The sequence below is a fragment of the Passer domesticus genome, chromosome 7 (genome assembly GCF_036417665.1).
Source record: "Passer domesticus isolate bPasDom1 chromosome 7, bPasDom1.hap1, whole genome shotgun sequence".
Classification (NCBI taxonomy): domain Eukaryota; kingdom Metazoa; phylum Chordata; class Aves; order Passeriformes; family Passeridae; genus Passer; species Passer domesticus.
In genome coordinates this window covers 12,437,879-12,460,782 of record NC_087480.1, presented here as the reverse complement: position 1 = coordinate 12,460,782, position 22,904 = coordinate 12,437,879, and the positions used below count along the sequence as shown (strand labels likewise).

The 22,904-nt window shown below is 45.1% G+C and overlaps 1 protein-coding gene across 7 annotated transcripts in view; it reads left to right on the top strand.

Annotated features, from left to right (window-relative positions):
• MAMLD1 (mastermind like domain containing 1) overlaps nucleotides 1–22,178 on the top strand; it is a 247,384-nt gene extending 225,206 nt beyond the window's left edge. For all 7 annotated transcript variants that reach the window (XM_064426924.1, XM_064426926.1, XM_064426931.1 and 4 more), the window contains 3 exons: nucleotides 18,553–18,699; nucleotides 19,617–19,698; nucleotides 19,985–22,178. In XM_064426924.1, the coding sequence (XP_064282994.1) occupies nucleotides 18,553–18,699; nucleotides 19,617–19,698; nucleotides 19,985–21,003 (1,248 nt within the window). In that variant the 3' untranslated portion in view covers nucleotides 21,004–22,178. The remainder of the gene's footprint in view (nucleotides 1–18,552; nucleotides 18,700–19,616; nucleotides 19,699–19,984) is intronic.
• The last annotated feature ends 726 nt before the right edge of the window (nucleotides 22,179–22,904 follow it).

Here is a 22,904-nt window from a genome sequence, read left to right as displayed (position 1 = left end):
CGCTCACTCAGCACACTTTCTGCAGCAGCATTTTAGTTTTCTACATGGAATTGTGTTTAGCAGCATAGCTGCATGATGAGTATGAAACACTTTTCTCTCCTTTCCCTCCCCAGAGATGCCCTGTGACTTCCTCTATTAGTCCATTAATCGCCGTAGCTGAAAATTCAGTCTGATCAAAGGAGCAGAACGAGGTTGAAAAGTGCAGATTCTAGCAATTGACTTGACTGTTTAGATTCCCTGCTGAGCTCATTTAGAGCTGGAATTAGGCTATTCCTGCTGTATTTTTCGTCCTTGGCTCGGCGCTAGCGCAGCGCGGCCGCTGCCTCGCCCAGCCCGGAGCCAGCGTCCGTCCGTCCATCCATCCATCCATCCATCCATCCATCCATCCATCCATCCATCCATCCATCCATCCATCCCCTGGGCCAGCACAGTGCCAAGCAACCTCGGCTTGCCTGGGTGAAAACATTGCTTTACTTACCTGACTGCAGGAAAAGTGGAGAACCAGCTCACTGAAAGAGTAAATCGTGGTAATTTTAGTTAAAGCATCAAGTTTCCATCTCTTGGAAGATCTTTGCTGAGGTTGTGGCGCATGATGCGAGTGGGAAAGCAAGAATTAAATCAAAATGTAAACGGGAAATTTGTAAACAACGTGAAGTTTCTTGTAAAAGTTTTCTTCACACGGTAATGAGTCACTTCAGGAATATAGTTGGTGTTAATGCCTATTTATACATGCAGTTAGAAACTGCTGCTGTTTTCTCTCATTAATAGTCTTGTTTTTCTTGTTTGCTTAAGGCAAAAATGCAGACTGCCCATACCTGTGGTGTTTGCTGCAGATTAACATCTGCTTTTGCAATTCTTACACATCTCAAATTCCTGCTGATGTAACTGGGAGTACAAGCTCTCCAGGAATAGTGTCGGACTCTTGATGTCATTATTTGTGATTCTACAGTTACCCAAAGTGTGCTAATATCTCTCAAATAGAGGTAGAGTCATTTGATGTGTAGGTTCTTATCTCATTAAGGTGAATTATTGTTACTGAAATGTGAATGGCATTCTATTATCAGAGAATATTATGTATATAATGGTTTAAGAGCACCTAAGGTCAGCAAGAACAGAGGAGTACTGATAACATCACCGCAGACTGTGTGATGTCCTGAAATGTGAGTAAATCTTTAACTGAAAAAGGTAGACATATCAGTATTTTCCCATACTTTAGGACTTGGACTAAAATCCCCAGCATTTATTTATGTTGCATTTTACTTTTTTTTTATTTTCTTTTAAGGAAATAAAAATTACTACTTAATAAGAAATTTTCCATTAAAAAAAATGGCATTGAGGAGGGATATGTACCAACTTATTTTGTGCCCAGTCCAGTCTGAGCTTTTTCCTGGATAGCTGGCATATATCTATATGTCTATGAATTATATTTTTAGAAAGAACTGTGGCCTTCCTGAGGGACCTTATGTGGTAAAAGATTAGTAAGGAACTCCTGTTTTCAATGTGTTGCTCCATTCTAGGTTGACACAATATATAAAGTTACTGTGCTTTAGCTTATGAAGAGATAAATAATAATCCTCAAATTTCATCCTTTATAAAGCATTTTTCAGAATGGTGGGCTAAAATCTTCCTTTCTCTGTGATTTCTTTTTTTTTTTCTACTTATGATAATACTATTGAGAAATTTAATAAGATTAAATGTTGTCTAGCTGCATTTAAAATACACATTTTGCATATTTGTCTTGATCAAGCCAGGGGGAAGGTATGTACCTGCTGCCTAGATTACTGTCAAACATAACTGAAAGTAGAGTTGAATTGTACTCTGTTCTCCTAACAGACCCTGTGTGCTCCTCTGACTGGGTACTAAAAGGCTTTTATTGCCCTGCCTAACTAATATTTTCCAAATAAAACATTTTTTGCCAGTTTATGAAGAAATAGCAGAACAAGTACCACCTTAGACAGGCTGGAAGGAGTCCTGTGCTGTGGATTATAAACCAAAACAGTTGGTCAGAATAAGGAATTAAAGTAATCCCTGATATTAGGAACATGAAAATGAGATGACCTTCTGTACATGTGGGTTTCTAACCCAGCTGCACCACAGGCTCCCCTCCATCACTGTTTCTCCTCACCTTTACTGGGCAGAAAACAAAAGCTCAGCCGTTCAGCTGGGAAACTGGAACACATGCTTGCAAATGTTACAGCCTTTAAATGCATTGTATTTTTAACAGTAGTTCGTGATTGGAATGACAGGAAGGAAATGAGCAGAAAACATCCTATTCTATCTCTATATAAAATCTTGCTTGTGAAAGATACAGTTACCACAATAATGATGGGACGCCAATTGATTCATTGTGCTGGGAGACAAGTGCTGAGCCAGAGAGCCAGCAGGGTCATTTTCTTGCTCCAGCTCCACTTTGGTTGTTTGCTGAGGAAGGGCAGGAGAGGGTTATAAAGCTGCTGCCACTACATTCAATTCATGTTTTTCTCAGAAGAGAAGAGACACCACCAGCCAAGATCCCTTTCCTTTGGAAATTGTGGCTGGGAAGGGCCCCTTTGGCTCGTCAGACAAAGTGGGCAGTCAGACAGCCCCTTTCCTGAATCCCAGGCAGGCACCAGACGGCTGAAGGAAGAGAGGCACCAGGCTGAATTAGATTGCCTCCTGCTTTGGACAGTACGGCAGGGAGGCTTGCTTAATTGCTTTGCAGCTGTTCATTTTTTCCCCTTCTCCCTCCCCTGCCTCCTGTCCCTCCTCCCAGCTGACTCCAGAGGCAGCCCCTGCTCCAGCCCCTGGAAACCTCCCCAGCTTGGGGGTAGAGTATCAGAGGTTTGTGGACTCATTTTTATCAGTCTTTATATTCTTCAAGCCCAGCAGCAAATGGGAGCAGAAAGTATTAAGGAAAAAAATTGGTGTAACCTGGTGGTTTGTTGTTTTTTTCCTGGGTTAGTTGGTGCCCTGGTTTCTGAAAGCTGCTAGGACAGGGGCAGGGCAGTACCATGGTATCAGGAGAGGCAGCAGGGTGTCATCACCAGCAGGGCCTGGCATCCTGTCTGAGCAGACAAACCAGGAGAGCCTTCCAACGAGCCCCCTGGGATGTGGCACTCCCTGCAGCAGGATTTACAAGACATTTGGGGTTTGCTCTCCAGAGCTGCTGCTCCCTTCACAGAGCTCTCCCAGCCTCCTGCCTGGCAGTGTGGCTGTCAGCTGGGGCTGGTTTGGTGATGGTAAAGGAGCCTTGACACTGAAATGGTCCTGCTGTGAGTATTCAAGGCAAAGCTCTTGAACCTTGGAGAACATGCAGCGCTCTCCAGCCCTCAAAACCTGCTCAGGCCAGACTTGCAGATTTGCATGTATCTCATAATCCCAAACTGTCTGAACCTCATGTTTGTTAAGGAAACAAAGTTTGTTTCCTTAATTGCTCTCACTCCCGGATTTAAAAATTTAAAAGGTGTTTCCATGCTGGAGCAATGAGGCTGTGGGCAGGACTGTGCTCACCTGCTCTGCAGAGAGGGGCTCTGCTCTCACTACTCAGCCAGCCTTCCCAGCTCGGTTCACCTCCAGCAGCAATGTCAAGCTAACCCAGTTTTTCAGCTGGTATTGAGTGCCACAGGCAAGTTTCAGAGATGTCTCTTTAATTCCTGAACTTGTAGAATTTTGTGAATATTTTCCCTCCAGTTCTACTGACTCATGCAGTCCAGGGAGTGGAGGCAGTGAGAGAACATGAAGACTATAACCCAGGCCTAATTTACTTATCTGGTAAAGCCAGTTGTCAGTAAGCCTTTCACCTCTCTGTCCACAAAGATAGTACCTCCTGTGAGACTGGTTGGCCTCCCAGGTATAAATATGGCATCAGTAGTACTTGACTGTCCCAGGCCAAGGCACCTCCTGTGCTGGATGCCCTGTCTGGGTGATGGCATTCCAATGGGACATGCTGCTGAGCCCAGTGCAGGGCACACAGCTCGTTGTTGTTGGGGGCACGGGCTGTTGTGGCACACCAATCTCTTTATTCTGGACCTGTTTGCTGCTTGTTTTTTATGATATCTTTAACAGCCTAAACCAGAACTTAAGGTGAGCACCAGTGCAGGGTTTTGCCACATTTCTTTTAAGGCACAGAACTGTAATGGGGATCATTGCTCAGTGCCACTGAGGAGACAGAGGGTGTCGTTCCTGGAAAGGGAGCGCAGCTACGAGATGCTTGGGTGCTCAGAGAGATTTGTGTCTCTAAGAAATAGATTTAGAAATAAGTAGTAAGTAGCAGTGACTTTTCTTTTTCCCCTAATCTGTTCAACATGCAGCTATGATAGCTCTGGCAGTTAGATTTGAAGTGAAACTGGCTCCACAAGGTACAAAGGCTCTCGAGCCTCATTGCTGAGACCGGAAATCCATTGTGGCTCCTGATTAGTGCTGGTGAAATCGGAAACCTTTCTTGGGGCAGATAATGATCTCGCAAATGAAAATATAACCTGCTAATCCTGATTTTAACAGGATAGTTATGCAACTCCAGGCCAAATCCAGGATGTGTCTTATCTGTGCACACGTTGGTCAGAAAAGCTTTGCTGATAGGGAAGGATGGGTTTGGACCCCTGCAGTACCCTCTCCTCAGAGCTCCCCTGCTTAATGCCAGGCCTGTGGCCAGAGGCAGGGAGGGGTCATGGGGTGAGACTGAGTAAAGAAATTGGGGTTCACATGTTGGGACCACCCCTCTGAACTTCTTGGCTGAAAATTTGGCCTCTGTTTAATGTTCCTCCCCATGACAGTCATCAGTGCCAAAAGACAGGTGGTCTGGCTGGGGCTATCCATGCTTTTGCAGTCCCATAATAATCCTTTTAATTATGGGTAACAATAGGTTCTGTTTTTTCCTATGTTAATAACAAGTTCCAGTGTATAAATAACTCTGCAATTAAAACACCTAACGATTTACCATTTGACACCTATGCAGTCTGCTGGAGGAGCCTTGGCTGTGCAAGGAAATTTTTTCTCCTGCCCTGAATATTTTATAATTGTTCTACAAAGAGCACATGGATGCTCCAGTCATTAAGAAATGCCAACCAAGGTACATTGTGGCACCAGGGAGCAGAGAACAAATAGCTAGGGCTGTGCTGCAGCTGGAGGGAGAACTCCTTTCAGACCTGCAGCCCTGGTTTGTTTGACTAGTTCTGTATACTGACCTTTGTTTTTTTAAGAAAAACACAAACAGTATTGCTTTCTTACAGGACCCATTAACTCCTTCAGAGGCTTTGTGGTGCCTGTTGAGAGCAGCAGACGTGTGGCCATGTACTGCAGCCTGGACACCTCTGCTGTTTGCTTTCCTTGGGTGTCTGCAGACACAGCCTGCATGGCCCCTCCTTTGTGCTTTTGGAAGAGGCAGTCTGTATGTAAATACATGCAAATGGGCCTAGTCACAATTGCCAAGGAGATAGGGGTGATGGGGAGAGGGAAATTCACCTCTGCCTTCCGAGGGGAGGCAGAGTCCCAAGTGTCATTTCCGAGACCGCCTGTGATGTGTTTGATGTGGAGCCTGCAAATGGAGTTGCTTAAACATACCAGTGTGCCTAAAAATGTAAAAATAAAAGCAGTGCTATTTTAAGACTCGAGAATCAGGGATTATAAATAGCCCCACTGGTGTGTTACTCCTGGCTGGGTGTGTCGGTCCTGAAACATCAGCACAGCTGTCACTTCCCTTTGAAGCGGCTTGTCGCTAATGACCGCAGCTGGGAGCCTCCTCCAGGCTCCCTGTTCTCTGATAAGCTCAGGGCACTGATAAGGTGCTCTCCAGGCCAGCTCCATCACAGCAGCCCTCAAATGGCCCAGCTGGGCCTGCAAGCACTCAGGGATGGGAGCTGGGTCAGGCTGGCAGGGAGCTGGGGCTCAGTGGAGGGAGGCAGTGCTGGCCGAGCACAGCAGAGGTTCTGCTCAGAGCCTCTCTCAGCTTCTGCTGAGAACCAGCTGTGGAGCTGGGGCTGCTGAACCCCAGAAAAAAGGCAAACAGTTGTGTGGCTAAGCACTGGTTTGGGCCTCGTGAGCTGTGGATGTAGAGCTCTCTGTTGTCAGTCTTCTTCTGTAGCTGGTTGGGATACATCTTTCCCTCCCATCATTTAGACTCTCCTGTGGCCAGTGGAGGTAAAGCTGTTTCCAGAGTAATTTCAGATCACCTTAATGTGCACCTCCAAGGTGAGACTGCAGTGAGAGAAGGCTGTAAAACACACCAAGGCTTGGCCCTTGCCTGCTGGAAGTGCCTTTGTTCCTACTCTGTGGAGGCAACAGCAGCTGTGGTGATCCAATACATAAAGTCAATTAAGTTGAAAGTCACACAGGTACCTTAAACAGCTGACTTTTTACTTTCTGACTTTCAAAAATCAGGTTTGTTTCTGACTGTTATTCCAGTGTGGAGGTTGGAAAGAAGCACCTTTGATGCTGTGTTCCACTGCCTGCACACTGCGGGTGAGAGGCAGGGGGACAGGCTCTTCTTGGAGGCTGTTTCCAGGAGGAATTCTGGCTGACTCTTGCACCAAGTAATGATATGTTTATTTGCAATATATGGAGCCAGGAGCTGTCTCTGGGTGATAGAGATCTGGAGACTAGTAAACAAAAAAAAAGGCAAGGTTGGAACTCAGACTGTAAGAAGAGTTGTTTGGGTCTAAAGAAAACAACTATAAACCGAATAATGGTGGTGTTCAAAAAGGTCTGGAGTGGTGTATGTCAGGACAAGGTGCAAATGTATCTGCCAAGCCCCTCCACTGGTAGGATGCTAAAATCTGGGTTATTCTCACAGGGAGCTCTGAGCAGCTTGTACCCAGAAGGCGAAGCAAAGGGAGCTTGTGGGCCATTTCTCCTTTTCATAACAAATAGAAATGGGCCAGGAATCTCTCCTGGTGTAGCTGAGTCTTCCCCAAACAGGGAGAGCTTATTTCATGTTCTTGCACTGGAGGAAAGCTGGCAAATAGGCATCAGTGCAAGAAGCAAAACACCCTGATGTCTGAAGGTTTCCAAGAGCTCCTGCTGAATTCTTACTCTGTAGCCTGCTTGTAAACAGACATGCCTGTGTCCTGATGGGATGTTCCACTAGCACAGGCACCAAGCCATTGGTGATAGAGAAGATGATTTCCATCAAAAAATGAGCAGGAACAACAGCAGTGACAAATAAAGACCTTGCATGTTCAAATCTGATAAGCTGACAGCTCCATTTCCAAAGCTGGATGTTTTCAACTAACCACCTAGAAATAGTATTTTAGTAATACTGACTGTGCTGACTGGTGGACCACCTGCATTCTGCACAGTACTGACAGTCAGGGAGCTTCTGGGGGTCCTGAACAGGGATCTGAAAAGCTAAGGTTAGGTGCCAGGCCAAAGATGAAAGCCTTTTTCTGAAAGTGAAGTTGTTAGCTCAGTCTGAGAGCAGAGACTTCTCCCATGGCTCTGTGTGGTCAGAGCTGCTCCTGGAGGGCAGTGGAAGGACTGATTTAATGCTCCTTGTCTCCTTGCTTTTATGCTGAACTCTAAATCATGCCTGTGTTTGGCAGCAGCTTAGCAGTGAGTGCAGCACAGTGCCTGAGACCCCTCGGGTGCCACAAGCACCCAGATCTCCTCTGCCCTGGCCTGGGGGATGTTTGCAGCTGAGGTCTGTGGCTCTGTGAGGATGCACGACACACATGGACACAGACAGACACAGACACACACCCCCACCCCGTTACGGTATGAAGAAGCTCAGCTTGCTTTTTATTGCCTCTCCCCCCTTCTTCTTTTCTATAATCATTGCAAAACAGGAACAAATGAGTGTGTCACTTTAAACCATGAAACCACTTAGTCCATAAAGACAGATTTGGCGTCTTTGTGCTGGCGGTGACAGGCCAGCATCACTCCATAGTGATCCCACTGTTCTCCTCGGCCCCGCACCCCACTGCCCTCCCCACCCCCTCCCAGATTTGCTCCGTGTTTGCCTGCCTCTGTTTTTGTGGTTGGTAACCAGCAGAAGAATGGAATGGATTTAATGATTTGTTGGCTGCGGTGCTGGCATGATTAAGTCAATAAAGCTGCAAGCTGAAAACAGTGTAGTTACAGTATATGAGTTTAACCTTGTTAATGCATGTTTACGTCCCCCTGCCCAATGTATAGCTGTATATTGCATAAAGAAGATCTGACCAGTCTTCAACCCATTAAATAATTCATAAAGTGAGAGCAGACATCAGCTACTTGCAGAGCGGATCAGTAACCATGGGGTCAGCAATAACTTTGGCTCCCTGGACCATATCCAGCATGTTTAAACTCTGGTGATGTCACCAGGCAAGCTTCTAAGCTTAATCATTTGGATGGGAACAAAGGGAAGTTAACTGTTGACATGCAGTGTCTGGGAGGAGAGACACGTGCAGTGCTCTGCAGCATGCCTGCCTCGCAGGGAGCGTGGCCAGGCTCCAGCCTCCGAGCCTCTTCTGTACACATCCCTCTTTCCTTACAGCAGAAGTGAGGCTGGCCAAATGTTCAAAGGCACGCGTTTCCTAAACTCCTGTTATCTTAAGGGACAGAAACACCAGAATCCCACAGAATTTCAGGGAAATGTTGGCTGACAAGATGGTATTGGGGAGCACTTGGAAGGTTTTCTCATCACGGGTAAATATTGAATGAAAAACATCTGCAATGTAAATGACAGAGAAGGACATATAATGTGGATGGAACAGGGTGAAGACAGGGATGTGTGAGAGGATGTGGAGTTAAACTGGACCATTCTCCCTGCAGTAAAAGTTGTCATAATAAAGTATCAAGCAGGATTTGCAGGAAGATCCCAAGATTTTCACAGGAAACTACCTCAGCCAGTCTCTTATTTTTGTAAAGACAAAACATAGGGCTGACTTGTCCCAGCACCGAGCACTCCTCACACAGCTTCAGCTGGGCACTGAGGGATCCTCCAGGTGCTGCCATGTCCAAAGCTGTTGCTAGCAGAATTAATTTGAGGGCATAAGGGGCAAGTCACGGGATCATGGGGCATGTGGCTGGGACATGCTGCACTCCACTGGGCTGTGCAGCCAGGTTAGAGGCCCTGGGGGACCATTACAACTCGTGTAGTTTAGTGTTGTTCTGAGATGCAACCAGCTGTGGCCAGACCTGGAGGAGAGGTGCAGAGAGGAGAACATGACAATGACTTGTATGTGGAGTGAAGCAGGAAAAGCCCTTCCACCTCTCACTGGTGAGCAACAAGGAAAGCAGCTCTGCCAGGTCTGTGGGGTCATGACCCAGGGCAAGGGAGAGGCACGTTTCAGATGTAAACCCTTACACTGCCTCAGGAATTTTCCCTCATTCTTTCTGAGAGGAACTTTAATTTCTTTTGGAGGGAAACGGAGACAGGGAGCAATGAAGTTGTTTGCCCATAGTCACGTGAAGAATCTCAGTATGACAGAACTGGAAACTGGACCTCGTCAAGTAAGCCCAAGTCCATACAAATGGCTTTGTCCTGTGACTCAGCAACGAAACAAACTCATCATTCAAGATCATCTCCTTTAGAGGCTTGGGAATTCACCTGTAATGATCCCAGCTTCCACTTCTCCTTCTGACAAATTGCATGCTTACACTCTCATGAGCTCACCCTCAGCTGTGTGTCCAAAGGGACACTTGCTTGTGTGGCTGAACTCCTCGGAGTCTTGCCTGCTCAGCACAGAGCCAGGGGTGTTTGCAAGCAGACCTCCAGTTTGTTCATGTCTCCATGACTAGGGCTGTTAGAGACACCCAGGTAGAAGCTCTCCCATGGTTATTTGTGAGGCAGATGGCTGCGTACAGCAGAGCATATCTCAGAATCCACCACATCCGCTCAGTAATGAATTTTCCAGTGCCAAAAGATAGGCACCTTGTGTTGGAGATTAGAGCAGGACCTTCAGTCTGCTGTTGGCAGCATCTGCAGGCAGAGATCGGGGACGAGACTGACCCCCAGAGCTAATGCTGATTATTCTCAGTCAGAAACGTCCCTGTTTCTTTTTGGTGGTTCTTTTAAAGATTCTCTATTTAATTTAACCTGCCTTTTTGGTTTATTTTGTTTTGTTGGTTTGGTTTTTGCTGTAACTCAGAACAGCAGTCTGCTTCAGAGAAGATGCTCCAGAATTTATGGCAAGTCATATCTGATCTGTGTAGAAATTCCATGTTCAGTTTTCTTTGTTTTTAGCTTGGAACATTGTGCAATGCGCCTGAAAATCTTTCTTTACCGGTCTGTTGGTTTCGATTAATGAACCCACATACACCTAGTGATGTTTTATTATCACTCACCTATCATATGGTGTTATAGCAGCTGGTAATTTTTGTACATTGACTGCATTTTTTTTTCTGCTTGATAGAAAACAGAGTTGCTCCAAGCATATGATAATGCTGAATGGGGGGATCCCAGCTTCTGACCCATAGCTAATATCCTGCAAGTCACATGGAGCTACCGGGGATTCTTGAGCTGGAGCTCAAAATGCCTGTGTTATCAGCAAATAAACACCATTAATTGCTTCTAATATGACATGCAGTGGTTAAATGACAAGATCCTTATTAATATGTGTGTATATCAGCCTTTCAGTGTGGATGAGGGGGAGTTTGAAGTGGCAAAATTATTTAAAATTAGTAGGGAGTATTTACAGGAAGACATAAAGAACTGTCAGTTGAGGAAAGCAGAATTTTATGTTCTTGTTCTGGATGACCTTGCTCCAAGGACAAATCAGAGCTTTATGAAATGAAGCTGCAGATGGCTAGTCTCAACTCTGTAATAATGAAATGACACAAGAAAAAAATGAGACATCTAACAGTTTGTAAATACAATCTGAATGGAAAGGGAGAAAAGGGATTTTTTAAGGGGAGACTGAGTTGACTTGGTTACAACAGTTCAGCTTCAGGTGTTTTAATAATAATTTCCATTTAAAAACATAATGGAATTGCTCCTTGTTCCCTATACTCAAGGTCACCTTAACACATTTTTCATTTTTAACATGTCAATATCTTGGTTTTAAAAATTTTATCATGAGGACTACCTATTCACAGCCTTCTTTGTATCCATTATTTTAGCATATTATTGATTACTCCATTTTGTTTTATAAGTTATAGTGGTGATTTTTGACACCTGATTTTTGACACTAGCAGAGAATATGATGAAACCCTTTTTAGGTGTTGGACTAGTTTCATCTGTTAGGAAAGAGTAGGGGTGTGAGAAGTTTAATACTGAAAAAGTGATGTGATCTTTGTGCCAGAGCATGCTTTGTTTGTGCACTTACATGAGAAATCAGGAGTAATTATGCTGGGTTTTGCATGTGGGGAGGTTTTCATGCAAAGGGCTTCTCAGAAGTTGTTAGGCAGCCAACTAGTATTGAAAGTGAAGAAGACTTGGGCATCTGCCTCTGCAAATTGATCCTTTGCATGACAAGGAAAAATAATTAATGGAAATGTTAATGGAGAAAGCAGGGGATTTTCAAAATCTCAGTGATCCAGACCACCTCACTGCAGTTCACAGATCTTTTCAGGAATGGGCAGGTAGAGAACTGATTTATCCCATTAGCTCAAAATTTTCTGACTTTCACTTTGTCAGTATGAAATCTTCAGTATTTCTTTTATCAGATCTCTCTGCTCTCCCTAATACATAAATTTACCAGGCAGTCATTGCCCTTCCCTGCAGCAGCTTCTGCTGGGTGTTGAGCTAACTTGACTCCTCTGGAATCTCATCGACACCTCTGAGAGCATGACTTGACATAACACAAGGGTTACTCAAGTCAAACCACTTTATAAGACACAAGGTATTGTAGTTTGTCATCACAACTAGCACAACCTTGTAGAGACAGGCAGGACTACCAGCTGAAATTAGGTGAGATAAATACAGTTTTAGATTATCTCATTCAATTTATAGGCAAGCTGCCCTCCATGGGAACAGGAGTGTGGTGTCAAGGGTTGGAGAGTCATGGCAGCTGTACAACCAATATAAATATATGTTCTGTGCAGAGAATTCAGCTTTGGATCGTGACTCTGTGTTATACAGAGAGGCACAAACCACCCATCCTGCATCTCTGGGTGCCTACACAGACAAGCAGGCACAGTTTCTGTTAAACAATGGTGGTGTTGGATGAGCCTGACCCCAGAGGGCTGCTCTCAGGTGGAAGAAAAGAGTGTGAGCACTGCAGGCACCTCGGCCCCACTGCCCTCAGGGCCTGACAGAGTCTTCCTGAAAGGTTTGCCTTGCATTTGGGATGGTGGATCAAAGCAGTTCTCCAGGCTGCCTTCACCCGTGGCCTGGGAGTTTATCTGGGCCAAAGGAACTATTTTCAAGGGAGCTGCTGTTGCTGGAATCTTGATCACACCTCTTTACAAGCACTGCAGTCCCTGGAAGGTTGTGTCTGTCTCTTACACACCAACTCTTCCATTCCTCAAGCTCTTGGCTGCTCCCAGAGCTGTTTCCCATGTTCCTTATAACTACATTGGTGCTGGTAACAGCATCACAGCTTGATTTCCACATGCCTGCTAAAGGATGCATTTTTGTCTATGAGAAAAATCCCCATTGCTATAATTCACTCTGGATTTTCTGTCTTTCTGTTGCTCTGGTTTCTGTTGCTCTTTAAGGATGTGTTTTGATAGATGAAACCAGCTCTGACAGTATTGGTAAAGTCTTTGCACAAAAGCTTTATCTAATTCAATTAATTTCTTTTTTTAAGAGGGGAAGTGGAGTCAGTTTCCATCATTATTAGAATTGTGGGTGCATTTTAAAAGCACTTTTGATACTTTGATGGAATTTTGTTTTGTTTTGCACAGCATGAAGTATAAGAACACCTACAGGGAAATCAGTGTTTCATCTGCTTTGCTTGAAGGCAGAAAGAAGATCCTGATAAAATTGCTACCCAGGTGTGGTGATCTTGTCACTGCTCCTAGCAAGGAAGGAGAACTATCTTTCAGGGAAACTGTACATGCTCATGCTGTATGAAAAGAACAAAAATCTTGGATTTTTTTTAACCAAACCATATACCCACGGATCACTTACAGTCTTCAAACAAAGCCTTTTCCTGACTGACAGCCCCCAAGATAAGCTTAGAAACTTGAGTCTGGCAGTATTTCACATGCTTGTGTATCAAGTAAATGGTTGAAAGATGGGTAAAAAAAGCCCAGATCCACCAAACTGCACAGTTTGTTTTATCAATGTTCATACATTGTGCTAAAGCAAACACGCAAACAAACAGAAAGCTTCGGAGCATTTCTGAACTGAAAGGCTGTTTTATCTTTAAGAGCATCTCTGAATTGTGAGCAGAATAGAAGAGAAAAAAAGACAGAAAACTTTCAAAGAGCAGATGGAGAGTTTTGTTAGCAGCAAGAACCAGAGGCAAGAAGCACAGGTAGCCCCAGACTTCTGCATGAAGTGAATGATAGTGGCATCTCACTCTTGAGGGGGCTGACACGATGCTTTGACAAACTGACCTGGATTTTGTTTGCTTTATTTGTATGCATAGGTCACTGTTTCAGTATCTAAGTGCATTAACAGCTGTGGAGGCCATAAGCCTTCTTTGTGAAGGTGGCATCAAGGTTTCCTGTGGGTATGCACAAAGTCACTACACACCAGGAATCTACATGTGGTGTCTGTGTCACTCTAAGTCATGAAACTTAAAACCATGAAGTTGGGTGAGGCAGCTTTAATACTGCTGGTGCTTTAATTGCTCAGTGTGTAGTATTTGCAGTGTGGCTGTGCTTGGGGTCTGGGCTTCTGGGCTTCAGAATGAATTGTTGCCCAAGCTTGAAATCCCCACCAAAGAGATGCAGCACAGCCCCTGGATGAAGGAGGATGAATCAGGGGGCAGGTGGGAGTGCAGAGAAATCCAGGGGCATTAGTTTGAAACTCGTATTTGCATTTTCTCAGCAGAGTACAGAACTCCCTGTTTGTAACAGATGTTCTAAAAATACAGAACAAAATTTGGTTTGTGAAACTTCACCCCACCCCCAGGGAATAGCTGTCCCTGCCACGAGCACAGATCGCCCACGAGTCCCCAGCCCAGGAGCCAGGGCCTTAGAGCAGGTCAGGATGGCTCTGCTCAAGTCCTGCAGCCATGGTTTTCTGGTTGTTTCTTGTGTTTATATTTACTATGTGATATCATGGTATATACTTCAAACTTAGTTACCTTTGGTTGCCAAAAAAACCCCAAACCTGGTGGAAAAAGCAGTATGTCCTGCTTATGTACTTGGAGCAAACATCCACCCTGCGTGCCCCATTTCCTTTGGTCTTTTGTTTTTATGCTGTGGCTCATCTCAACAGCCCTTTGGTTTAAGCTTTGAAATCACTGCATTCAGCTGGATGCCCCATTGAAGTAGAGGGAATATTTCTCAAATCAGCAGAGTCTTTTGAAATGGAATAAACTTTTTAAATTCAGGTACTAGAGATATTTTCAATTAGCTCTTTTTCTGTTCCTCCAGTACTGCTAATGCTTTCGGTTAGGAAGTGTGGCTCTTCCCCAGCTCTGCAAATATCTACTGAAATTTGCAGTGCTGCTTGCCTCTCTCTCAGTAACCTTGCTGTGACCTGGTTATCTATTAGAACCACTAAGAATTCAGTCTCTAATTAGTCCATCTGTTAACTATTCAAATTCATGACTTAGTTTTATTGTCTGAGCCTTTGACATAATGCTGAATGGTCTCACCTGGCAGCTTATTTCTTATAAAGCAAATGTGCCTTTCTGAGAGCCATTTTGGTGCAGATAACTGTCTTTTCAGTACAGGATAAATGAGACTGTCTAGCAGCCTGCAGTCCCCTTCCTGCCCTCACTGAAAAAAATTGTACATCTCCAATAGCTCTGGGCTTAAGTCAATACAGTTTAACATGTACAATTTCTTTGTTATATTCTTTGGAGTTACACTGTAAGAGCAGATGAGAAAGTTTAATAATGATAAATGAGTTTAGTATTTTCACATAGTCCTAAAAACAATGAATGCTCTTTATTAAAGATTAGAGGGTTTTTTACATACTTACCAAAGAGTGATTACAGCTCTGGTTCAGCTCCTCAGAAAGTCTTGCTTTTAAATTCTTTTTGGACTGTTTGTTAATGAGGATTCAGAGGAATTAGGGGCCATAAATTTACTCATTCTTGCTTAAGTGAAGCCACAAAGCGATTACTGGATATATCACTAAGAATTGAGGACTGAAGTTTATCAGCCATGCTCACCCAGAACTATTCATCTCCACGCTTATTTGCTGCAGCTGTGGGTTTGCTGATGGTGGGCTCGAGCTCACCAGTGGATTTTTGGAAGGATGTAGATTGATAAATGTCCATGGTGGGGCTCAGTGGCCCTGTGTGCGCACTTTCCCTTCAGCAGCTGCCTGTTGGTTGCTGTCCCAGCCCAGGCTGGCTGCGGCTGAGCAGTGGCTGCAGGGCACTGGCTTCACTGGGCTGGGCCAGGGACACTCTGCCTGGACAGTGACTGAAGCATTACACCTTCCTGCAAGCCTGGAGACTTCTCTTCTCCCTGCTCTTGGAACTAGTCCATGGGATACTAAGTCAGAGCTGTGCAGTTTCCCCAAGGCCTTTCTGAGCAGAAATTGCCCCACTGGGAAGGCCAGGGGGTGCTGCAGGAGCTCTGGACCTGCTGTGACACTTTGCCTGGCAACAGGAACACACATTCCCAAACTCACTCTCCAGTTCCAGGTCTGTGTGGTGTGCCAGTTCGTTAGGAATTCTGCCGGATTCTGCCCATTTTAGTATGAGTTTGGGGAGGGGAAAATGGAGAAAAAACATGATACCCACATGCAAATGCTTTTTTTTTTTTTTTTTTTTTTAAAGTCAAAGAGTCAGAACCTCCCGTAGTTCTCTGCTCCCTCCACTGTAGCTGTACAGCTCAGCCACACGGACCCTTGAGTGGGAACATCCACTTCCAGCATTCCCAGCTTTGGCAGCAGAATCCTCCTCTCTTTGCTGTCTTCCTGAATTTATAATGGTATAAAACCAAACTACAGACAAGTTGAGATTATGGTTCTTTGGCTTGGTTTTACTAGGGGAAGGAAAGTGATTTTTCTTGGGAAGTGATGAAAAGGAAAAATGTTTAAAGTTCATTAACCTTTGGTACAGATTGCAGTGTCCTTTAGACTACACCATAGCTATTCTTAGTCATGACGTGCGAGTGGTTATTTTTTATTGTACAGGAATACAGTAGTTCCCACTAGTGGTGAAAAGAGAGAATTTTTTCCTTTTCCTTTCTGTTTTTCTTTTTTGTCTTAACCTGAACGTGAACTTGTAGAAGTCAGGATTTCGAACTCACTCTTTGGCTTCTCAGCTATGCTATTTTGTCCTAATTTCCCCAAAAGCAAACTGCATATCTCTAGATTGTTTCTTTACTGGCTAATTAAGTGTTATACAACTTTGCTCTGAAAAACTCAGCAACCCATTCAGTGTATTTGCAAATGAACTTTGCTGATTGTCATTATTGCTATAGGGTGCCTGCAGAAAATCCCATATAATTAAGCAGTTGTACCACCACAGCACAAGAGCTGCAATTAGTAATGTGATTTACACTTCTTTACCATTAATAATATGGAAACATCAACATTATTTTCTTGATGATGTTTAGGAGAAATTAGAATGAGGTGGACATGATTAGGAAAAGAGACTTTTATGTTATGACTTGTTAATGCAATAGCCCAGAGCAAGACATCAGACTGATTGTCCTTGCACTAAAACTCCTTTGCTTCAGTAAGCACAGACCCTCTGTGCACCACAAGACTGGAGGAAATTGGATAGATGGCAGGGATTTTGGTGGTATGAACATTTCAGCATCTTTCATGTGCAGAGTACACAAACTGAATCTCTCCACTTTCAAATATTCCCCCAGAGGCAATCTGCATTATTCAAAGCTTAACTGTGGTTGCAGAATCCTGTCTGACATGAAAGCAGCCTGCCAGCTTAAAATGAACTTTCATATTTACATCTGTAGTAAATCATATTTACTTTTTCCTCCCCTCCTCTTTTTTCCGTGGGAGAGAGGGAGCAAAATGGGTAGGAGGGAAGGGGGAGGAGGAGAAATGTCCAGCAGAATTGTAAGCAAAGCACCAGTAATAAAATCTAGTCTTACAAGACTGCCCATGAATAGGAATGATAATGAGAGCAGTGATGAGCTGCAGGTTTGTGTCTTTTAGTAAATTATCTAGCAGGCATTTACATTTCATCAATTGTGCTTTTGCATAATAGACCAAAGTGCTACAACAAAAGGAGGCACCATAAAAATGAGTAATTTCAGTGACCTTCTTGGTAATCCCTCTTAGAAAGAATGTCTTGGAAGGAGTTGGATGATTCCTCATGGTGAGGCCTCTGTGGAAAGGTGCCCCAGGCTCAAGGAGCTTTCCTGGTGACAAATGCCTTTCAAGGCTTCCTTCTGGCCCCTCTGAAACAGGGCTCGTATCCTGTTTTCTCCAGCTGAGCATGCTTCTAATTGTCAGATGTCAGAAGGCAACAACCATTTTCTTCTTGCTTATCTCCTGATAACATTGATTCTCAAACAAAGGATGTGGGCTTCCACTCTGAAAACAAAGGAAGCATGGCCCAGCTAAGGATGCTGGATATAATATACATACTTCTCCCTTCCAATAATAACAATACATCATAAATTATGTAGAAGCTGGATGTGAAAACAGAGAACGGGGAATACGCTGGTGCTGCTGTTCCTGGGTACAGCACTCACAGGATCTTGTCCTTAGGAAGGCCCTGATTTCTTCCCTCATTTTTCTCTTGTATTTCCCTGAATACCTGCCAGCTCCTAAGATGTTTAGTATTCAGTATTTTTTAAATTCTTTTTCCATTTTGGGTTGTGTCTTCACCATGTTCTGGTGAATTATTTTTTCTCTCCTCCCCATTGTGCTCTTTCTTTGGAGTCAAGAGCTCAGCTGTCAAAGTCAATTTGGATCTTTCACTGAGGACTTAGAAAGAGGCTGGTTTGTGCCAGGCAGGAGCAGGGCTCACTGTATTTATTACTGATTTGTGCCTAGGCATGACCTGGCCCTGCATTTTTGTATGTTCTTCTGTCCTTTCACAGTGACCTCTTCTTGTTCATCTGTTCTTGAAACCCACAAGAACCACCTCAATCCCAGGCCCACATCTTCCTTATTTCTCTGGGTCCTGGGTCTGATGGCACCCTTTCCATTCCTTTGCCTTTAGTTTGCTCTTTTCCTGTAGGTTTTTCCTCTACATTCACATGCCAAATCTACCCTGATGCAACTTTCCTTTCCTTCTGCATGTCAGTATAATAGTTGGAGAAGTTGAGAGAAATGTGATGCTCTACTCCCACCCCTCTGCCAGCCAGGCAGCCTGTGACTGCAGCAGTGGTAGTGAATGGGTCCCATAGCCTTGGGCAACACACAAGGAATTTTGGTTTAACCTTTAGCTTCTCTCACTTCTTCTTGTGCTGATCCTTAGAAATCAGAGCAGTCCCCCACCTCACACTGTCCTCACTGGAACACACCAGGCCATGTGAGTCCATGAGGTGTTCTGGCCTTGGGACAGCTGAAAACTGAAGAGAGGGCATCAGTAGAGAGGCTAAGGACTTCTGTTGTTGCCTCCCTGATGAGATTAATTTTCTTTTTTTCCTCTTTCTTGGCAGGATCAAACCCCTGGCATCGTGGCCAGGCTGCAGGAGCCGGGCTCCATCCCGAGCGGCGGCTCCGTGCCGGCACCGGCCACGGTCAATGGCTACACGATGAGGAACCATCTACTGAAGCAGCAAATCATGAAACGGCAGCTGATGCAGGTACAGTGCCCAGTGCCTCTGTGGGTGCTGTGCTCTCCACCTCACTGGGAAGGACAGGACTAACTGGAATGAGGAAATGATCAGTCAGCAAGCACTGAGAGTGACTCTGGAATTGCTAGGCTGAGTCACACTGAGGCTGTGGTGAGTCTAGCATGAAGCCAAGACAGGCCAAGGCCAAGTGCTGCTCTGCCAGAGTTGAGTACAGATTTCCCCCCTCATATGCAAGGGAAGGATTTGGTCACCTCCATATCCCTGATGTCATTTTTGGTCAGCCACAGAATTGTGAGGGAAGATGCAGAGAAGGGAGGCTTGGGAAGTGAATCAGCCCCAGAGAGATGTTCTCCATGCTTGCCTTTCTCTCTGGCTCCCTGGGGATTTAGCAGAGCAGATGTGAGGCTGTGTTGGTCACAGCTGCTGCCCACAGCAGGGATGTGAGTGCAGTGCTGGGTTCTGGGGCTAAATGGAGGGAGACTCAGATCATCTGGACTAGCCCAGCAATGCCTTGCTCAGGGAGCACCTGCTGGGGATCCCTGGCTCCTGTGTTCTGGTTAGAAGTGGCAACCAGCACTCAAGGGGATGGTGCACATGGGCAGAGCTTCCAGTGGCAGCACAGTTAACTTAGCCTGGTGAACACAGGAGTCTCCATGTTTGTCCAGCTCCCGTTTGGCTGCCTGCACAGCATCTACTGAAAGTTGCAGTTCCCAGTTCTGAGCTGGCATCAGGACACCTCTGCAAGAAGGGGAATGTGAGAAATTAAAATTCAGTCTGAAATGAACTGTCTGGGCTGAGTCACATTGGAGGAGCCGGGTAAAGGGTGGATGGGAGAGGTTGCTAATGATAGTGGCTACACTTCAAGTGTCTGCTGCTCTTTTGGTTGTTAAGAGACTTGCTTCACTGTTATTCCTCTTGTTTTCCAGGAAAAGCAGAGACAAAACATGCTGGGAGTAACATCTGAACAGAGGAATTTGTTTGCGGCTCAGCAGATAAACCAGTTTCAAGGTAAGGAAGGAAATGGCCTGAAAATGGTCTGAAAGTCCTTGAGGTGCCAGGGCCTGGTGTCTGATTAAATAGAGACACTTAATGATTCTCTGCCCAGAGTTACAAGTATTTTGCATTTTATCACATATTGTGAGATTCCTGTATCCTTATGGCTCCATAGCACTCTGTTACAAAGAGCAAAGGAGAAGCCCCCGTGGCATGAGAGAAAGAGCAGCAGTTTTTAAAGGTCTAGCCATGTTCCAGGGTGAATCTGTGCTCACCAGCTAATGTGTGTCTTTGTCCACAGCCGTGCAGCAGCCCATTCCTGCTGACTGCAACCAGGTGATTCCTGCTCCCCCGCCCAACCACCGCATGCTGCCATCAAACCCAGCCATGCTGCAGAGCACCCTGGGCTCTGGCATGGCCTCAGCCACCGCCAGCCAGAGCAGCGGGACGATGGTGATGATTCCACACAACCCTGGCAAGCAGCAGGGGATTTTTCCACCTAATTCTGACTTTAACATCCCGCTGCGGCCAAGCCAGAACTCACTAGGGATGAACTCGGGGTGCCAGACTGTTCACAGCCACTCCACTGTGAGGCCGGGAATGCCAATGGGAGGCTTCAGTTCTGGCTCCTTAGCAAATCACTCTGCAACACAGCAACACTTGAGGCAGCCGAGCATGCCAAGAATCCCCAACGTCTACCCCAACTCATCAGCCCAGATGTGGACGCCGACTACTGTGCCAAGAATGCCAAATCAGAGCCAAATGGACACCAGCATGCAGCAGTTTTCTGGGAACACGGTGTTCTCCAAACAGGGCGTGAGGCCGAGCACACCGGGCCAGGCGTTCTCCCAGCAGGCTGTGGTGCCACCAAACCAGATCGCTCCTGGCATCCAGGTCAGGCAGATGCAGAAACTGAGCATGGCACAGTCTGGCCAGGGCTTGAGCTCAATGAGTAATCAGAACTTGAGACACAATTTAACCAGGGGACCGTTGCCAGCTATGAATGTTATGAAATCGTTGCCCCAGGGAGTGTCCAGTTTTAACCACCTCAATGCTGCCCCGGGCCTCGGCCCGCCCAGCTACCCTTCCAGTGGGCAGCCCGATGCCTTCAGCAGGATGGGCAGCACTGCTGAGCTGCCCCAGTACGACTTCGTGTCCCAGCACAGCAATTCCATCATGCCTGCCAACTGCAGCGACACCGACTTCCTCGACTCCCTCATGAAGAACAGCAGCAGCAGCAACGACGAAGAGTGGTTGAACAATCTGACAATGATAGATGACATTTTGGGACAGCATGCTCAAAGCTCTGGACACGTTTAGCTCGGAGAGAAGCGGCCTCGTTGTAAATAACACACGTATGGCTTTGAACAGAACAGACAACCCGTGAAAGCCACTGCCTCGTTCAATACAGAGGGAATAGACTCAGCCAATTCTTTGCCTGCATCAAAGTTTAATATTGGCAGTTTTTCAGATGACTGTATATATTTGAATATTTTGTAAATTATGTTTTCCTAAACCTTAAATGTAGAAGTATTTATACTTCTTTGCTGGACTCTTTGTAAATAAATCTATAGCATAACTTTTGGTTTTATTATAGGGATTTCATTATACCTTGTTATAAATATGCAAATAATATTGTTAGTTTCAGTAATACTGTGTATTACAGCATAAAATACTTATGTTTTTGACATAACTTAACACATGATCTAGAGGTGTCATTGCAACCAGACTAAGCAGAAATCAAATGTGGCATTTATTCTCCCGTATCAAGAGGAAAGATTGAAAAGTTGCATTAAAAAGATAAATAAAAACCCTAAAAGGAGCTGCTGATTCCTCGTTGCTTAGTCTTGCAGACCAAACGTGGTACACAGGTCCCATCCAGGCACCCAGTGCATTCAGGGATCTGCTTGCAGAGATCCATTTGCCAGATCCTGGGCGTGCTCTCAGCTTGACACGCTCCAGCAGGTCGCTGTGGCAGCGCTGTCCTGCAGGAGTGTGTGCTGGTGACCTTCAGTGCTGGTGGTGTGTGCCTGGCGTCGCCGGCTCCGCGTGGTGTGGCCCGAGGCGGCCGCACTGGACAGGAGGTGCTGGGCAGGCACTGCCCAGCTCCCAGCCACTGAACCCTTCAGCAAAAAGGTAGCTCTGGTTTGTGCACCTCTACCATGTATATTTGTAGTGTACAGGTGATTTGTTCCTGGTTTTAAGGCTTTTCATAATTTCTGTTTTAATGTAAGACTTTTTTCAGGGGAAAAGTCTACAAACATTAATAGTTAATTTTTGATGTTTTTCTGTCAGCTACTATTGTCCTCTGTATATTTAAGAGTCTGTTTATAAAAGATTCGCTGTACTGTAAACTTCTTAAAATGTTCATACTTTGTGTAATCATATTTTAATAGTCACGTCATACTTCGCAATACATTTGTAATATAACGTCAGCTTCAAGCACAGAATGTTTTTTTCTTCATACCATAATAAACTGCCAGGGGAAAATTGCATATCTTTATGTGCTCATTTTTCAGCTACAGTGTTTTGTACCCGCAGATATTTGAATTAATTTGATTTGTCCAGGATGCTACAACGTCAATCTAATAACATGTACAAATGCATGTGTGCTGTTGGTAGGAGCAGTGGGCCAGACAGAGAGTTTAAGCAGGCTTTAATTTTATTTTAAGGTGGGATTGCTGAGGCCCACTGTCCTTTTCAAGTATAATTATAGGTGAATGTGAAATTAATCTCTGTTGGGTTTTTTTTTACACAGTACCATGTTTATTTAAGTGACAGTCCATGTGTGTAAATGCCATGTGTGGGGCAGTGAGAAGGGGACCTTGCTCATTCTGTGACACCTGCAAGGGCAGTGGTGGGTACAGAATGTCACTCCTTCAACACAGAAATTGTCTTGTGGGAGAGCTGGTGCATGTCCAGGGGGAGGCAAAGCTGAGAGGACAGGTAGGGAAGAACAGAAAAGCTTTAGCAATATTAAATAAATGCACAAATAGAATCTGGAGCTAAAATCGCCTCCGTTTAACTGAGCCAGACACGGCCCCAGCTTCCTGGTGGAGATGTGTTGTTGCTGCCCTTTGTCTGAGGCACTCTGTGGGCACTGAAAGCCTGAGGAAATCTCCTGGGGGGATTCCCTGTTGGAGGGAGGGCTTTGACAAGGACATTCCTGTTCTGGAGTGGGTCCTTCCAGGAGTGTGTTCTCCAGAGCCAAGGGGCAGAAA